Below are 19,201 nucleotides of genomic sequence, written 5' to 3' on the forward strand. Positions count from 1 at the left end.
CTATTACCTCCAAGTTTGGTGAGCTAAAGGTAGAGTGGGCTCTATAGAGTAGAGTGGGCTGCCATCCACCTGCTCCGCTCATTGTGGCCCGTAACCGGTTACCAAGTTGCTTAAGTGGCCCTTGCTCTTCAAAAGGTTGGGCACCCCTGTTCTAGAGCATAGACTTAAAGTAGCCCTAAATGCTAAAATGTAATTGGATCTATACTGACAAAAAAGTGTGTGCATCATAGGTGTACACAGCCTATTGCATTAGGATGTGCACCCCAAAGTTCAAACACATATGAGTGTATGTGTATAAATTGATGGTGTCAGTAGAGCAGTGGACGGAGCCAGTAGGGCAGAGATTGGTGTCCGTAGGGCAGTGGATGGTGTCAGTAGTTTTTATCTTTATTATATTATTTATTTTTACAATTTGTAATTTTTTTATTGTGTTTTTTTTTTTAAAAAATGTAAGCCCAGTTAGGGGCCTTTGGTGAAATATCATGGGTCTAAACAGGGAGGATCTGCACTACACGGGCTGATTAGGGTGTGCTCAGACACACTTGGCACACCATGTGCGCACGCCTATGGTGTGCGTATTATATATATATATATACACACACAGTATCTCACAAACGTGAGTATACCGCTCACATGTTTGTAAATCTTTTTTTTATATCTTTTCATGTGACAACACTGAGAGCCGGTTCACACTGGGGCGGCACGACTTTGGGGGCGACTCGGCAAGGCGTCCTGAAGACGACTTCAGAGGTGACTTGCAAAATGACTTCTGTATAGAAGTCAATGCAAGTCGCCCCCAAAGTCGTACAGGAACCTTTTTCTAAGTCAGAGCGACTTGCTTCGCTCCTATTAGAACGGTTCTATTGAATAGAATGGGATGCGACTTGTCAGGCGGCTGAGTCGCCTGACGAGTCCCCCCAGTGTGAACCGGCTCTTAGTGTAAATTTGCTGTCCCCTCAAAATAACTCAAAACACAACCATTAATGTCTAAACCGCTGGCAACAAAAGTGAGTACACCCCTAAGTGAAAATTTCCAAATTGGGCCCAATTAACCCTCTTGGGCATGGAGTTCACCAGAGCTTCACAGGTTGCCACTGGAGTCCTCTTCCACTCCTTCATGATGACATCACAGAGCTGGTGGATGTTAGAGACCTTGCGCTCTTCCACCTTCTGTTTGAGGATGCCCCACAGATGCTCAATAGGGTTTAGATCTGGAGACATGCTTGGCCAGTCCATCGCCTTTACCCTCAGCATCTTTAGCAAGGTAGCGGTTTAGACATTAATGGCTGTGTGTTGAGTTATTTTGAGGGGACAGCAAATTTACACTGTTATACAAGCTGTACACTCACTACTTTACATTGTAGCAAAGTGTCATTTCTTCAGTGTTGTCACATTTATTTATTTCAGGTACTTATATAGCGCCGTCAATTTACGCCACGCTTTACATATACATTCTACTTTGACATCAGTCCCTACCCTCAAGGAGCTCACATGAAAAGATATAATAAAATATTTACAAAAATGTGAGGGGTGTACTCACTTTTGTGAGATACTGTGTATTCATTTATCTCAGCAATCTCAGCAGATCTTAGCTGTCTGCATTTTCATAATTTTATTTTTGTTATATCTCCAATCAGAAAACTGTTCTTGGCAACCTCCAACCTGGAACTCTGCACCGGGTTAGTGTTGGCGCCTACAGCTGGGCAGGAAAAGGAAGAGCCAGTATGCCAAGAGATGTGTCCACGTTATCCCAAGGTGAGAACATAATAGACATGACTTCTGTATCTGAGTGGCTGTCAAATGTCTGAATTCCTGGACAAACATAGGAGCACGCCCAGTCCTAGGTGCCCAAATGCTCTTTAGCATCATAAAACCCAGTGAATTGGTGTGATTGGTCAACCTGTTATGTTATATGCAGTGGCGGCTGGTGCTCAACATTTTTGGGGGTCGCAAACGGAAAAAAAATTTGCAGCCTCACTGTGCCCATCAAATGCAGCCACTGTGCCATCCATTGTCACCACTGTGCCATGCCATCAAATGCAGCCACTGTGCCATTAATTGTCACCACTGTGCCATGCCATCAAACGCAGCCACTGTGCCATCATTTGTCACCACTGTGCCATGCCATCAAACGCAGCCACTGTGCCATCAATTGTCACCACTGTGCCATGCCATCAAACACAGCCACTGTGCCATCAATTCGCACCACTGTGCCATGCCATTAAACGCAGCCACTGTGCCATGCCATCAAACACAGCCACTGTGCCATCAATTGTCACCACTGTGCACTTTAATTGTCACCACTGTGCCCTTTAATTGTCACCGCTGTGCCCTTTAATTGTCGCCGCTGTGCCCTTTAATTGTCCTCACTGTGCCTATTGTCGCCACTGTGCCCATTGATGTCGCCGCTGTGCCCTGTAAAGTGCCCCTCCCCCCCTGCCCGGGACTTACCTTTACTGGAGTCAGCCATCCCCTCGATGTCTTCTACCGCCCTCGATGACTGACAGGCGTCTCAGCCAATCAGGTTACCGGTAGCCAGAACAGGCCAACCTGATTGGCTGAGACGCCTTTCAGTCTTATACAAGGAGCGCATCCCTAGTGCGTTCCTTATATAAGCTTCCGGGACCCGAGGGCTGTACTCGGAAAAGCCTATCAGAGCCGTTGGCTCTGATAGGCACTTCCGTACAGCCAACCAGCTGCCGTTATTCAGATGGCCGGACATGAGCGCCGACCATCTGAATAGAACAGCGGCAGTGGCGATAATAACATAGATTTGTGCAATGCATGAATCTATGTTATTAGACTCAGTGGCGGTGAGAGCCAGAGGGGGCGGCGCTCCAGCGCCCTCTATGGACGAACCGCCACTGGTTATATGACCTGTTTAAATCCAAGCAGAGCCAACAGTGTTCTTCATTGACACTGCTGGCTTTTCTTACTTTTGATCCCCATATCAGATAGCTTAGTATTTAGGTGATATAAACAGTGTTCTGGTATAAAAAGAGATTAATGGTAATCGCAGGACGCACTGTGGGACTCTTTGTTTGGCTTTAGTAAAACACTGGTAATCAGCGGTGCAGTTATGTACACATTCAGGATACTTAGAATTGGTTTGCCATTGATTTTTGTGTTGTTGTGTCGGTAATACTTCACAAATGAGCAGCGACTGATGTAGAAGGAATGTAATAAATCAATGTAGTAATCAGTTACAAATCGAATCCATGATCTGTCTCCAGAGATTATATGTGGATGGGGTTAGTGTTCGTCTTGCTCTGCCAATTCACACATTTCTGCATTGACTCTTGTTTCTTCTTCCGGAAGAGATTGGGATTTGATTTCTGTCATTCTCTTTGTTGTAGATAAGTGCCAAGTACCTGATTCCCCAGCCCAGCCCCAGGTTGTGGTTGTGTCGGATGTGGAGGTCGCGATTTCCTGGAAACCGAGCACCAGGGAGGGCAGCTCGCCTGTTCAGTATTATACAGTCACATATACAAGGTCAGTTACAGTAACTGTTTTATTTTCCAAATGCCCTAAAAACAAGAACTCTTTGGGGTTGATTTACTAAAACTGAAAAGTGCAAAATCTGGTGCAGCTACGCATAGAAATCAATCACCATCTCAGTTGTCAAAGCTTAATTGGACAAGCTGAAGCTAGAAGTTGATTGGTTACTACTGTATGTACAGCTGCACCAGATTCTGAGTGCTCCAGTTTTAGTAAATCCCCCCTTCTGGGGTTGATTTACGGAAGGCAAATAGACTGTTGCCCTTTATTTTTACCTTATTTGCATTTATTAAGGAAGGAATAAAGGAATGGAGAAAAGTGGGAGCAAGCTGCTTTTTTATTTTAGGCCTTTGCTAATTACATTTTCATTTACATTTAAAAGGTAAGTTGCTTGTTAATTGGCCTCTCCTGCATAAGTCGGGATAAGGGGGTTTTCATCCAGTATGCCTGGCCTCTAGTGTCTACTTATTTGGGCAGATTCCATAGAGTGTTGGGGAGTAATAAAAAAAAAAAAACAACAGTAAATAATTAAAGAGAGAATATTAAAAATGAAATCTAAATAAAATACTTAGGGACGTTCATTGTTCACTTTAATAGAACATTCTGACATTTTCATAACTTCTAATTTATCTTGTTCATGGTTTTCACTGAATGAAATCAGATTTTTCATCTTATGCTGTGAATTTCCCAGCTGTGTGGAGAGTGTACTGGGGGTATATGGAGCCATTTTTCCATATTGGCACTGTTTCTCTTCCTAATTACTGCTTTATTACAACATATTCATTTTCTTTTTATTGCCCCGTTATGTCTTAAATAAGTTATGACAAAAAAAAGGACATTGGAGAGCCTTTGTATTTTTATTTTTGCTTTCCAGTATAAAGTGTGCTTGGAATGTCAAATAAAGTCCATGATGAAAGCGATGGCAGTCACATCAGTTCCACAAGCAATGTTTCCAGGAATTCTAAATGGAAATTTGGTCATTAAACATTCAGCTACTGTCTAAAGTCTTCTGAAAGCTTAAACTGTCTAATTTTAGAATTATATATGTGCATGGGGGCAGCCGTATTTACTAGGGTTGTCCCGATACCACTTTTTTAGGACCGAGTACAAGTACTGATACTTTTTTTCATGTACTCGCCGATACCGATTACCGATACTTTTTTTTAATGCCAAGTGTCAGTTTGATTGATGGACACTGATAGGTGGCACCGACTGATGGGGACTGATAGATGGCACTGACTGATGGGCACTTATAGGTGGCACCTATGAGCACTGGCACTGACAGGTGGCACTGATGGTACTGATAGGCGGCAGTTATGGGCACTGATGGCACTGATGGCACTGACAGATGGCTGGCACTGATGGGCGGCAGTTATGGGCACTGATGGCACTGACAGGTGGCGGACACTGATAGGCGGCAGTTATGGGCACTGATAGGTGGCTGGCACTGTTAGATGGAACTGATAGGCGGCACTTATAGGCACTGACAGGTGGCTGGCACTGATAGGTGGCAGTTATGGGCACTGATGGCACTGATAGGTGGCTGGCACTGATAGGCGGCAGTTATGGGCACTGATGGCACTGATAGGCGGCAGTTATGGGCACTGATAAGTGGCTGGCACTGTTAGATGGCACTGATAGGCAGCAGTTATGGGCACTGACAGGTGGCTGGCACTGATAGGTGGAAATTATTGGCACTGACAGGTGGCTGGCACTGATAGGCGGCAGTTATTGGCACTGATGGCACTGAGGTGGCTGGCACTTATAGGAGGCAGTTATGGGCACTGATAGGTGGCTGGCACTGTTAGGTGGCACTGATACTTATAGGCACTGACAGGTGGCTGGCACTTATGCAATGTGAGATAGTGTGTACAAGTGACAGTATTCATTCAGCATTTACAAAATCTATTTTACTTGTGGAGGGCTGCCTCTTGCTATGATGTCCGTCCTGCTCTCCGCCCGTCCTGCTCTCCGCCCACTCTCCGCCCATCCTGCTCTCCGCCCACTCTCAGCAGTTAGCACGATCTCAGCCCCCACTCTCCGCCCCCGCTCTCCGCCCCCGCACCTAAAAAAAAAAGTATCGGCAGAAGCATCGGGAGCGCAAATGCTCAGTATCGGTACCGATACTAGTATCGGTATTGGGACAACCCTAATATTTACACATTGCATCCATAGGCTTTACTTCATGCATGCTCAACCTGTGGCTCTCCAGCTGTTGCGGAATTACAAGTCCCACCATGGTTTTGGCAGTCATGCTTGTAACTGTCAGCAGCTTGCAATGCTCATGGGACTTGTAGTCCTGCAAGATCTAGAGGGCCACAGGTTGAGCACCCATGCGTCTACTTACTAGTCTTCCTTGCATGTCTATGAGTCATTAAAACAAAATGCTGCACTAAATGTTATTCCCACAATACAAACACATTATTCAACATCAATAAATAATTGTAAAAAATAATTATCAAAAATCAAAAGTGATAAATATACCATATAAATGTCCCAATATAATGTGAACAAATAATTACTAAAGTCCAAGCCACCAGATAGGAATGCCACAAGGAAAGGTATCCAATAGTAACTAAAGGGCCTCCACCAGATGGCACAAATATGTGCTTACCAGATGGGAATGGCCTTCTAATTAAAGAGAAGTCAAAGCAAGCACCGATATTTTAATCCTACCAGAATCACCCCTTGAATGGTCCACAAAAGATTGGATGTACCTTCAATCCTCATCGATCTTAGGTAATTGGGATTTCAAGAATCGCCCATTCATCCTCGAGCAAAGAGCCCAACATAATGTAAAACCATCATATATGATTCTATTATTAAAATAAAGTAATGCACTAATATTAAAATACTGTGATTGTGCTTGGAAGTATAAACAAACTTGCCGGTCACTAAGAAAATTTCTTCCGGGAGAACTTCCAGTTACACAATGGCGTCACAGTAGACGCCACCTACGCGTTTCGGCACTCTGACGTCTTCCGGGGCTCCATGTGTTTGAATTGTGGTGATAAGATTTAGAGCAGCATTTTGTTTTAATGCATTGATACTATGTGAAATATCTATCTCATAGTATGCTTGCAGGTTTTTCTTCTTTTTCCCCTTTCTCACATTCACCCAAGCCTGGTTTTCATTACTTATAAATGATTTATTCAAGTTCTTCTCCCTGTTAGGTATGGAGATGAGTGAGAGGAAGATGGCCCCCACCCGTCTCCACTAAAATGTGCAAAAACAAATACAAGGGAAAAACATGATGCTGTCACGTCGCTGATATATACATGCAGCTTAACCCCTTACGGACCGATCGTTATACGTTGCTATTTTGATGAGGAATATCGTTGCTAGCAGCTAGCTGCCATACCCGGTATCCTCTTCTGCAGCAGGCGGTCCGCTTTCAGGTAAAATTGGTCTTCACTGAAGAAGAGGATACCAGGTTATGGCAGCTAGCTGCTGCCATAACAGCGATATTCCTCTTCAAATTAGCGGGTGGTCGTTAAGCTGCAGCTGCATTCATATATCAGTGACATGACAGCATCATGTCTTTCCCTTGTATTTGTTTTTGCACATTTTAGTGGAGACGGGTGGGGGCCATATTCCCCTCACTCATCTCCATATCTAACAGGGAGAAGAACCTGAATAAATCAAATATTCCAATTATGCTGAGGGTCCTTCCAGTGATATCCACACCATCCAACCAGAAAAAAAGTGCCCTCCACCATACAAAGTGCTCACTTACCAGGTTGCATGGACCTTCTATTACAGGGGGTTAGTAACGCTTGTGGCTTAAACCCAGGGCATTTGTCCATCCAAAGGGGTTCAAAGGTCTGTGCATGGTGGGATTTGACATCTCCATATCCATTGAACCTCCTTGGATGGACAAAGTATACCACCAGGCACCACTGGAAGAGAATATATGAATCTAGTACCCTGCAAAGTTTACCCCCTTCTCTCCGCTTGACATTCTCAGGCAGAGGTGTATCTAGTGAAAATAGCGCCCATGGCAAGCACTGAAACTGCGCCCCTGTCGAAACACTTGAAACCCATCTTTCAGATAACCTTAAAGCGGGGGTTCACCCTATCGACGGGAAAAAATGTTTTTTTTTCTTTTACCTTAAAATCAGGCATTGTAGCGCGAGCTACAGTATGCCTGTCCCGAATTTTTTACCCCCATACTCACCTTGTAGTCGTCCATCGAAGATACCGGGGAATGGGCGTGCCTATGGAGACGGAGGATGATTGACGGCCGGCTCTGGCGCGTCACGCTTCTCCGGAAATAGCCGAAATAGGCTTGGTCTTCACGACGCGTGCGCATAGCCTGTGCGCAGGCGCCGTGAAGAGCCGAGACCTACTCCGGCTGTCTTCGGGGAGAGTGACGTGCCAGGGCCGGCAGTCAATCATCCTCCCTCTCCATAGGCACGCCCATTCCCCGCGGGAGCCGAAATCTACGATGGACGACTACAAGGTGAGTACGGGGTTAAAAAAATCGGGACAGGCATACTGTAGCTCGTGCTACAATGCCTGTCTCGATGGTAAAATGTGTCGGGGGGGGGTGAACTACCGCTTTAACAAAAAAAAACTAAAAGCTAACAAAACTAGTGATATTTATCATCCCTTGTGATAATTTGGGTAGTGACATATCCTCTTTATGGAGAAATCTGGGGTTTATTAGACCCCTGATCCCTCCTCTGCCCTCCAAGGCCAGGTAAATGCAGAACCAATACTGGAAGTGATGAAATCTTCATCACTTAAGGCCTCAGCTTTCACAGAGGAGAGGGAGAAACTGATGTTCCTCCTTCTTCTTTGTGCGCTGCCAATCCGACCAGATGGAATGGGAGAGCCTGGGAGAACAGGGGAGGGCTGTGGCTGAACGCAGCAGGGATAGCGCTGCCATTGTCCTTTAGCAAAGGTGCTGAAAAGGAGATTCTGGCTATGCTCGAGAGGAGGGAGGAAAAGGCCCTCAGACCCTGGTAAGTGCCTTGCTGCCCAGCCACTCAACAGCGCCCCCAGCATATGGCGCCCACGGCACTTGCCATGGCTGCCATACCCTAGATACGCCACTGTTCTCAGGGACATATCTACTCATTTAGGGCAGTCTTGCTAAATTGTATGTCAGCTGCCCTATTTGTGAAAAGATCATGATTAATTCTTAAAATTAAGGGCAGTGTAATTAATCAGATTTTCTTAAACAGGAACTACATTCCATGATATGAAGCAGATTGTTATCATTGGCTGACTATGATCACAATTCCCTACGCTCCCATAACCAGCTTCCTAACACACAAACAATCTCATTCCTTCATATATCCTCTTCGTGTCTCTGTGATATTAACATGCTGAATTTGTTTTACTTGTGATGACCCTGACCTGACACAGAAGGATAATGACATGACATCCTGACCCATCCTCAGGAAGTGAATTAAAATTCAATAAGTAATCAGATGTTCTGATAATGGTACTTATGGCATGGCCATATTGTATAACAAGTCTCAATTATTCTTCATATAAAATTAAAATGACTTATTGTTACGCTGTGGTTTTGCTCTAGACTACAAGACCTTTCAGACTGAGCTTGAATTGTTTTTATTTTTGTATTTTTATTTTAAAAAAGCAAAGAAAAAATGAGAGTCTGCACAAAAAGTGCTTATTTTGTACAAGCAATAAGAGCATCTATATATAATTCTGGAACATAGCTTTATATACATTGCTGTAGAGTGGAGAGAATAGACTCTAATGAACCTGTCAGCTTCTTTAACCGCTTCAGTGCCAGCCTTTATGGATTAGATTAGTTTATATCAGTTTAATTTCTGCTCTCAGCCTATTTATTTGGTGGCAACTATGTAATTACGTATGATAATAATGATAACAAAGTGTATATATTATGTGGTCGTGGGACCCTGTGCGACCTTAATGGGTCACTAAAGGAAAAAAAAATTACCGGCAGAGTTGAATGGATATTCGTTAAAAACAAAAGGACATCATCTGCATATAGTGCGATCTTTTCTCCCTGTGCACCTCCAATCAGACCAATATTGACCAAAGAAGTCAGCAGAAGGCAATGGCAAAGAGCAAGGGAGATAACAGGCATCCCTGCCTAGTGCCTCGACAGAGTCTGAAAGAGGGAGACTGTAGGCCATTAACCTTGAAGCTCTAGGAGCAGTGTAAACAGGTGGACACATAGGCAAAAGCCAAGACCAAGTTTTTCAAGACCGGCCCCACAAATATGGCCACTCAACACTTTCAAAGGCCTTAATGGCATCTAATGCCAAAATGGCCCGATCTGAAAGGTCTGGCACCGGAACATGCATATTTAACTAGGTACGCCTAGTTGGGCATAAATCCAGCCTGGTCGAGGTGGATAATATGCATGATGACTTTTACTTTGATGGTCAGTATCAGGACAGGACTTAGGGTGGTGGGGCCCCTGGGCTTGAGTCACTTTCATGCCCTACCTTCTATATATTACTTTAAATAGAACAAAATGATACATACACAAGCTATGTATTATGCCGCGTACAGACGGACCGTTTTCACCGTACATGTATGCCCTGGGATTTCTGTATGGTGGCTGTACTCACCATCATACAGAAATCCGCGCGTAAACAATACGCCGCGACGATGACGCGGCGACGTGGGCGGCCCTGCCAGTTAAATTCTTCCACGCATGCGTCAAAGTCATTCGACGCATGCGAGGGATGGCGGGTGCTCGGACATGTACGGTAGGTCTGTACAGACGACCGAACATGTCCGAGCGGGCAGGATTCCAGCGGGCTGTTTTAAAACAAGTCCAGAAATATTTGCCCGCTGGGAAAAGGCCCGGCGGGCAAATGTTTGCTGGAATCCTGCCCGCTCGGGCCTACACGCGACCGAACATGTCTGCTGAAACTGGTCCGCGGACCAGTTTCAGCAGACATGTTCGGTCGTCTGTACGGGGCCTTAGAGCTACACAATTCTGGATAAACTGAGAATAAAAATAGAGATCATGATTCAGAGGTAAACCCCGGCCGATTTTTGCAGTTTTTCCAATCTTAAGTTATAACAGCTCATCGCAATGCAATACATATATATATATATCCCCAAAAAACGAGGCCTGTAAATACCTTTTTTAGGATGGTTTCGTTCTCTGTATTTCCAGGAATCTCAAACGCCATTCGTACTGCTGTTATGTGATTCAAATTATGATGTTGCTTCCGCCCTTACTGTGTCCCTGTCAGTAATCTCGCGCATGCGCCGTTGCACCGTAACCATTCGTTGCTGTGTCTGCGGCTGCTGTTTTTTTCACTCCCCTTTTGTGATGTCTTCTTTAGTCACACGGGGGTGTATCAGGAAGAGTGGAAGGAGCTAAACACTGCAAGACTTCTCCTCTGTGCCGGACAGAGGGGAAGTTCTCACAGACTGCATTCCGGAAAGCTTTAAATGCCGGTTTAGAGGGGCTAATGTGCGCAAGCGCGGTGATGTCATGCAAATGATCAGCTGCCTGTTATGGGCTATTTTTTAAGACAATTTTGTGTCCGAGGTTTTACATTACAACCACTTTAAATGACTGGCATATTATTGAAAAAACTTAAATGTAAAGGGCCCCCTATTGGGCGGGGAACATGGGCTTGAGCCCAGTCAAGCCCAATGGTAAGTCCGACCCTGGTCAGTATAAAGATACCCCCTCCCTCTCTTACGTTGGTCAGAATGCCACCCTTAACCAGTTCCCACCCCAGGCCAATTCTGAGATTTCTCTCCAAAAAAACACAACAAATGACCCAATTTTTTTTTGTAAATTATAAAAAATCTTGTTACGCTGAGTAAATAGATACCCAACATGTCACACTTTAAAATTGCGCACGCTCTTGGAATGGCGCCAAACTATGGTACTTAAAAATCTCCAAAAGTGCAGCTTTAAAAATGTTTACAGGTTACCAGTTACAGAGGAGGTCTACCAATATACCGTCTTTTCCGGCGTATAAGACGATCTTTTGGATGCAAAAAAATGCATCCAAAGTCGGGGGTCATCTTATACACCGATGACTGTCTCCGTCAGGCTGCGGGCTTCCATGATTTAAAAGCCGCGCCTCCTCCTCAGACTGTTCCGTGATAGGTGGAACACAAATTTTCCCAGCAGGGCCTCTGTTCAGTGTTCCGCCTATCACAGATGCCTTCTCATCCTCGGACGAGAGCACATCCATGATAGTCGGAACACTGAACAGAGGCCCTGCTGGGAAAATTTGTGTTCCACCTATCACGGTCTGAGGAGAAGGCTCGGCTTTTGAATCATGGATGCCCGCAGCCTGGAAGCCAGAATCTGCAAAAAAATAAGGTAGGGAGATTGTCTTGGCCGGCACAGTGGAGGCAAGTGATGGCACAGTGGAGGCAAGTGACGGCACAGTGGGGGCAAGTGATGGCACTGTGGGGGCAAGTGATGGCACAGTGGGGGCAAGTGATGGCACAGTGGGGGCAAGTGATGGCACAGTGGAGGCAAGTGATGGCACAGTGGAGGCAAGTGATGGCACAGTGGGGGCAAGTGATGGCACAGTGGGGGCAAGTGATGGAAAAGTAGAGGCAAGTGATGGCACAGTGGAGGCATGTAATGTAATGTAATGGCACAGTGAGGCATGTAATGTAATGGCACAGTGAGGCATGTAATGTAATGGCACAGTGAGGCATGTAATGGCACAGTGAGATTTGAAAAAGCCTGTTTCTGTCAGCGGTTGTTCCTGTCAGTGGTTGTTCCGGCTACCCCTCAGCTTCCAGAAAGACTAGTAGGAAGGGGGTAGTCTTGTATGGTGAGTATATCCCAAAACCAACATTTTTCCTGGAAAAATAGGGGGTCGTCTTATACGCCCAGTCATCTTATATGCCGGCAAATGCGGTAATTATTGCTCTCACTAATTATTACTCTCACCACATGTGTGGGGGCGATACTGCACACGTGTGGTGGAAACACTGTTTACATATGCAGGTGAAACCTGCATATGTGTTTGATTCTGCGATTATGTGTTTATTTATAGTATTTACATATTTTTTTTTTATACTGTTCCTTTATTTATTTATTTTACATTTTTTTATTCCTATCACAAGAAATGTAAACATCCCTTGTGATAGAAATAAGGCATTACAGGTCCTCTTGAGAGATAAGACCCCAGATATTTACTCTACCCTGGAAAGCATGGGTTGCTTATGACCTCCCGGGGTCATAGATATGCTTTGTGGTAACCCAGCGCCACCACCAGATAGGATCTCTAACTTCTTGATCGAACGGGAGGCCCAGAGAGGCACTGGAGGGCAGTGGGAGCATGGGGACATCTCCTTCCACTGCCTAAAAAAGCAATCCAGCAGCTAATCAGCCACTAGGATGTCTTTTACATTATATGGATATCTGGATGATGTCTGTGGCTGCAGGCATCATCAATTATTGATATATTATATATTATATTATTCAATATTCAAGTCCACTACGTCATATGACCGTATGCAGACATCATTAGAAAGATAATTGGTTTCATGGTGCTGGCTTTGTCATGTGGCATTGGTTGGGGGTCTATGTGGGGGCCATCAAACGAGAGGTCAATTAGCTACAACTCAAGGGACCCCCTAGCAACATCTGGAGGAACCTTAGGGTTCCATGGAACACTGGTTGTGATTGACTGCTTTAGGCATTTGTGTTTAAAGCGGAGGTTCACCGGTAAAATCCTGTTTTTACCCTTAGATGGATGCTCATTTAGTCTAGGGGAATCGGCTAGTTGTTTTAAAATCCGAGCATTACTTACCGTTGTAGAGGGCGATCTTCTCCGCCACTTCCGGGTATGGGTCTTCGGGACTGGGCGTTCCTTCTTGATTGACAGTCTTCTGACAGGCTTCCGACGGTCGCATCCATCGCGTCACGATTTTCCTAAAGTAGCCGAACGTTGGTGCGCAGGCGCAGTATAGACCTGCACCGACGTTCGGCTTCTTTCGGCTACTCGTGACGCGATGGATGCGACCGTCGGAAGCCTGTCGGAAGACTGTCAATCAAGAAGGAACGCCCAGTCCCGAAGACCCATACCCGGAAGTGGCGGAGAAGATCGCCCTCTACAACGGTAAGTAATGCTCGGATTTTAAAACAACTAGCCGATTCCCCTAGACCAGGGATATGCAATTAGCGGACCTCCAGCTGTTGCAAAACTACAAGTCCCATCATGCCTCTGCCTCTGGGTCTCATGCTTTTGGCTGTCAGAGTCTTGCTATGCCTCATGGGACTTGTAGTTCTGCAACAGCTGGAGGTCCGCTAATTGCATATCCCTGCCCTAGACTAAATGAGCATCCATCTAAGGTTAAAAAAGCAAAAAACATCATTTATCGGTGAACTCCCGCTTTAAGAGGCCTTAGGGTGATTTCAGCAACCATGTTGTACACTGAGAAGAACTGCAAAGTAAAGAATTAGGAAAAGTAGGAGCAGATTAGAAATTGTATTTTAGAAAACGAAGATAGCGCAGCAAAGATGTCACAGATATAAAATGTTAGAAAGGTGAATTTAATTAATTACAAGGATATAAAATTAAATTGAAAAATTATTAACTGATAGATCCTGTGATAATTTAGGTCCCAGGGATAATTCAGTCTCTGTGATAATTTAGTTGCAGTGATAATTTAGGTCACATGTAAATCCCACTTCAAACTAGACAGACTGAGAATTTTGTAAATTAAATGAAATGCAATGCTAAATTTATGTAAAAAAAAAACTCCTCAAAGTATTTTAAGGGAAGAAAGTTCTTCGTGCAATGTTGAGCTGGGAAAGATGAAAATATTTTTACTGGTTTCTAAGTCTCTACTTTCATACTGATCCTCTAAGATGATTCTGTGTGCTGATCTTTTGACACTAAGAAGTATAAAATCTTTTCCCTTTGGAGAAATTCTCCGGAGACACATCCACATTTAATGACTGCAAATGGATGTTCTTCTCAAGTGTTTTGCCAGACGATTCTTTAAACAACACGAAAATATTTAAAGAGGTTTTGCAGTGAAAATTATTTATTAAAACACTAAATGAAAGCTCCAGTCACCATGACCCCACTCACTGTGATTAATGTAGTTGGAATGCCCATTATAGACCAAATCACAAAGCGGCACTCCAGTGCTGGGTAAAGACTGTGTTAAGGGATGCTAGGATTTAAAGAAGAACCTATCTGAGTATCAAGTACTGTGTATCATAAAAAATGCCCCTCCTTGCTTTGTTAGTTCAGTACATTGAACTAATACTATTAACCACTTGACAACCGGGCCTATTTTGGCACTTCTCTCCTTCATGTAAAAAACACAATTTTTTTGCTAGAAAATTACTCAGAACCCCCAAACATTATAAAAAATTTTTTTAGCAGGCACCCTAGGGAATAAAATGGCGGTCATTGCAATTTTTTTTTCTCGCACGGTATTTGTGCAATCATTTTTCAAACACCTTTTTTTGGGGAAAAAAACGGTTTCATGAATTAAAAAATAACTAAACAGTAAAGTTAGCCCAATTCCTTCATATAATGTGAAAGATGATGTTACACCGAGTAAATAGATACCTAACATGTCACGCTTTAAAATTGCGCACACTCATGGAATGGCGCCAAACTTCAGTACTTAAAAATCTCCATAGGCGATGCTTTAATTTTTTTTTACAGGTTATTATTTTCGAGTTACAGACCCCACATCTCTCCTCCAGGCTTACAAGCATAAAATCGGTGAAAAAACATACACCGATCTCACACTGACAGCCGCGATTGCGGCTTTGTTTACTTCCGGGTCCCGGGCGTGACGTCTTAACTTCACGCCCGGGCCTCCAACGGTCATAGAGATGACTGGTGACCATCTGGTCACCAGTCATCTCTATGCTTCCCCAGCCAGCGCCGGCCAATTCACTCTCCGGGCCCCCGATGGCACAAGAGAGCCCGGAGAAGCACCGGATGACAGCAGGAGGGGGACGACGTCCCCTCCCGCTGCCTATAAGAACGATCAAGCGGCGGAACTGCCGCTTTGATCGTTCTTATTGTGCACAGAATCGCCGGATGAAGACGGTGATATCTGAATGATGCCTGTAGCTGCAGGCATCATTCAGATATCACCGCACAAAGTCAAGGACGTAATTTGACGTTCAGCGGTTGTAAAGTGGTTAAAGGAAACGTATGTCTGCCTTGTATACTGTATATCCTTTCTTTTTGGGCTCAATATAATTTTATTCAAAGTTTTAAGTATTTCAGTACAAAGGCATGAAATTATACTTGAAAAAGGTGAGAAAAAAAGTGTCATGGATGACACCCCCAAGCAGATAAGAGCGGCATACCATACACTTTATAACTTAACATAACTTCACTGGCCCAGATTCAAGTAGAATCGCGCAATATTTGCGTGGGCAAAGAGCAAATTTTTTTCTCTGCGCCCACGCAAATATTGCGCTTTGCCCGCGATTCACGGAGCAGTTGCTCCCTAAATTGTGCGGGCAATATGCTAAGCAGCCGGGCGCAAGGCTGCCTAATGTAAATGATCCCGCCGGGGGCGGGAATCATTTAAATTAGGCGCGCTCCCGCGCCGAGCGAACAACGCATGCTCCGTCGGGAAACTTTCCCGACGTGCATTGCGGCAAATGACATCGCAAGGACGTCATTTGCTTGTAAGTGAACGTGAATGGCGTCCAGCGCCATTCACGGTTCACTTACGTAAACGACGTGAAATTTAAACGTCGCGAGCGGGAGGCGCAGCTATACTTTAGCATTGGCTGCGCCTGCTATTAGCAGGAGCAACCTTATGCTAAAGGCGCCGTACGGAAACTCCGTACCTTGCGTACGCAGGGCCCGCGCAACTTTTGTGAATCGGTGGTAGTATGCAATTTGCATACTACACGCCGATCACAAAGGCCGCGCCCCCTAGCGGCCAACGCAAGAATGCAGCCTGGGATGTGAAGGCATAAGGAGGCTTATGTTTGTCACATCCTAGGCTGCATTCGGTGTAACGAGGTTCCTGAATCAGGAGCACTCGTTACACCGGAGCAAGTAAGCACTTGCGCCGCGCAACTATGGTTGCGCGGGCGCAAGTGCTTCTTGAATCTGGGCCACTGTGTATATGACAAACAGTGGTAAGCCAATAGTGGCATCAAGGTAAACCATGGAAAGGGTAAGGGAGAGGAAATGAACAAGGAAAAAAATAAATAAAAAATAGGGGAGGGGAGAAATGGGAGAGAGCAATTGGACAAATGGTCGAAAAATAGCAAGAGGCAAAAGTTGATACCATGTGCACCACCAATGAGCTCCACAATTGGTTGATTATTTCCAGGTCTGCCAAGGATTCTTGTTCAAAATTCAGCAAACCTAAACATAAAGGCAAATCTCATTGAAGTCTATAAGGGGTGAATCATAGATTTTTAGAGCTAATAGACAAACTGTTGTCAAAAAGTTAAGGGGTCAAGAGGGAAAAAAAATAGAATACAGTGGGGAGAGGGTCTTTTCATGCAGGTTCATATGTAACATTGAAAATACACAAATCCTTTTGGCTGGGTTCACATCTAAGATGCATGCGGCTTGCAGCGGTGCGTTCCTGTTCTTCATTTCAGGGACAATTCAGGGACAATTTTTTGCCCTTAAAACAGAGCCAAAGATGCATAGGACTCCTGTGTAATCCGTTCAGCAGCCGCAACGGAGATATGTGAACCGACTCAATAGAGAGCCAGGCACAATCTCCTGTCATTCGAATTGGATTCTGGGAAAAAACACATCCAATTCGCATTAGTGTGAACCCAGCCTAAATAACATGCTTGGGTGATGCTTTAAAGTTTTACATGGTGTTAAAGTATGGTTTTCACAGACAGTCTCTGTGACAGCGTATACTGGCAGAGCATATTTGGAAAAAGTTTGGAATTGATTATTTTTCTTTTGCAATTAGCTTAGTTAACATACATCAGCAGCTCTCTATTCTGATTTATTTCAGTTTAAAAAAAAAAAAAAATGTAGTCAGCTTTAGGAACAGCATATGCTTTTCCATCAAGCGATAATAGACCCGCTTTTATTGGCAGATTTAAATTAGCCGGTAGTTCGTTGTGGCTGTCCCATTTCTCACTGATGCAAAACTGTCCTGCCACTGGCCAATTTCTACCAATTTCCTAGAGACAAAGAGCACAGGCTGGGGCTTTACTTCAAAAATTAAAGCGGTTGTATACCCAGAAAAAAAAACTGCAAGGCAAAGGCATAATGAGCTAGTATGACTAGCATACTAGCTCATTATCAATTACTTACCTTAGATCAAAGAACCCACACTGACCCTCGTTCCTCTCCACCGCCGCCGCCATGATACCTGGAGTGACTTCCGGGTATCGCTGCTCTGGCGCTGTGACTGTCACACCTGCACATGCACGCGGAACCGCACGATCCCCGCGCATGACGTCCTCGGGCCTCCAGCTGCTGGGGGCGCGTGTGCGCTGCCTGTAGCGCACGTGCGTGCCCGCTGCGTCACTTAGGTGCCGATGCGTGTGCCTGGTGGCCGCGATGTCCGCCAGGTACCCACGATCGGCAGTCATAGAGCCAGGGACATGGATCTGTGTGTGTAAAGATCAACGTCCTGTCAGGGTGAGGAGGCCGATGGTGTGTCCCTTGTACATAGGGGCATTAATCAGTCACCTCCCCCAGTCAATCCCCTCCCCCTACAGTAAGAATCACCTAGCAGGGCACATATTTATCCCCCTTGATCGCCCCTAGTGTTAACCCCTTCCCTGCCAGTCACATTTATACAGTAATCAGTGCAGTTTTATAGCACTGTTTACTGTATAAATGTGAATGGTCCCAAAAATGTGTCAAAGGTGTCTGATGTGTCCGCCGTAAAAATTGGACAAAAGTCCTGACAAAAGTCACAGATAACCGCAATTGCTAGTAAAAAAATAATAATAAAAAAAAAGAAGTCATAATTCTATCCCCTATTTTGTTTACTTCCGGGAACCCGGGCGTGACGTCATCACATTGCGCCCAGGCCTCCGAGAGCAGGAGGTCGTGGGAGGACCAAAGAGAGCGACCTGGTTGGTATATTGGGACTAGGTTAGTGATGTAGCTGGGGCAGAGTTATGGATGGCTTTGGAAATTCTTGTTAGTACTTTGAATTGTATTCGTTGGGTGAGTGAAAGCCAGTGGAGGGATTGGCAGAGAGGGGTGGAGGACACTGAATGGTTGGTAAGGTGGATGAGTCTTGCAGCGGCATTCATGATAGACTGAAGGTGGGATAGTCTATGTGAAGGTAATCCAATGAGAAGGGAGTTGCAGTAGTTGAGGCGAGAATAGACCTGGGAGTGAGATAGAAGCTTGGTGGTGTCATTAGTTAAAAATAAGGCTGTTACTGATCAAAAATGTTCTGTTCGATTAATCTTTTTTTTTTTTATCGATTAATCGACTAATTTTGATTAATTATAAACGCACATACAGATCCAACTACTTTTAGCTGATCTCCTTGCAGGCTGATTCCCAGTGCAGCTACCAACCACTGGAAAAATGGATAGCAGGATACAAAAAACACACAAAGGCAGCACTCGATGGGAATAGCATTAAAACTTTTATAGTCTTAAGTAGGTAACCAAATAAATATTGCACTGGAGATAAAATCGATGTAGCTACATAAACTGTAAAAATGGTGCGAGTAATACCAAACGGTACCAAAAGCAGTCATAAAAACATGTAGCTAAGTATGATACTGGTATAAAAATGTGTACAACGATACCACTGCT

At 44.6% G+C, this 19,201-nt stretch overlaps 1 protein-coding gene across 2 annotated transcripts in view; it reads left to right on the forward strand.

Annotated features, from left to right (window-relative positions):
* The window catches only part of EGFLAM (EGF like, fibronectin type III and laminin G domains), a 273,167-nt gene that overhangs the window by 125,988 nt on the left and 127,978 nt on the right, over positions 1-19,201 (forward strand). For both annotated transcript variants that reach the window (XM_040338563.1, XM_040338572.1), the window contains exons 5-6: positions 1,638-1,755; positions 3,357-3,492. In XM_040338563.1, the coding sequence (XP_040194497.1) occupies positions 1,638-1,755; positions 3,357-3,492 (254 nt within the window). The remainder of the gene's footprint in view (positions 1-1,637; positions 1,756-3,356; positions 3,493-19,201) is intronic.

The sequence above is a fragment of the Rana temporaria genome, chromosome 1, assembly GCF_905171775.1.
Source record: "Rana temporaria chromosome 1, aRanTem1.1, whole genome shotgun sequence".
Classification (NCBI taxonomy): Eukaryota; Metazoa; Chordata; class Amphibia; order Anura; family Ranidae; genus Rana; species Rana temporaria.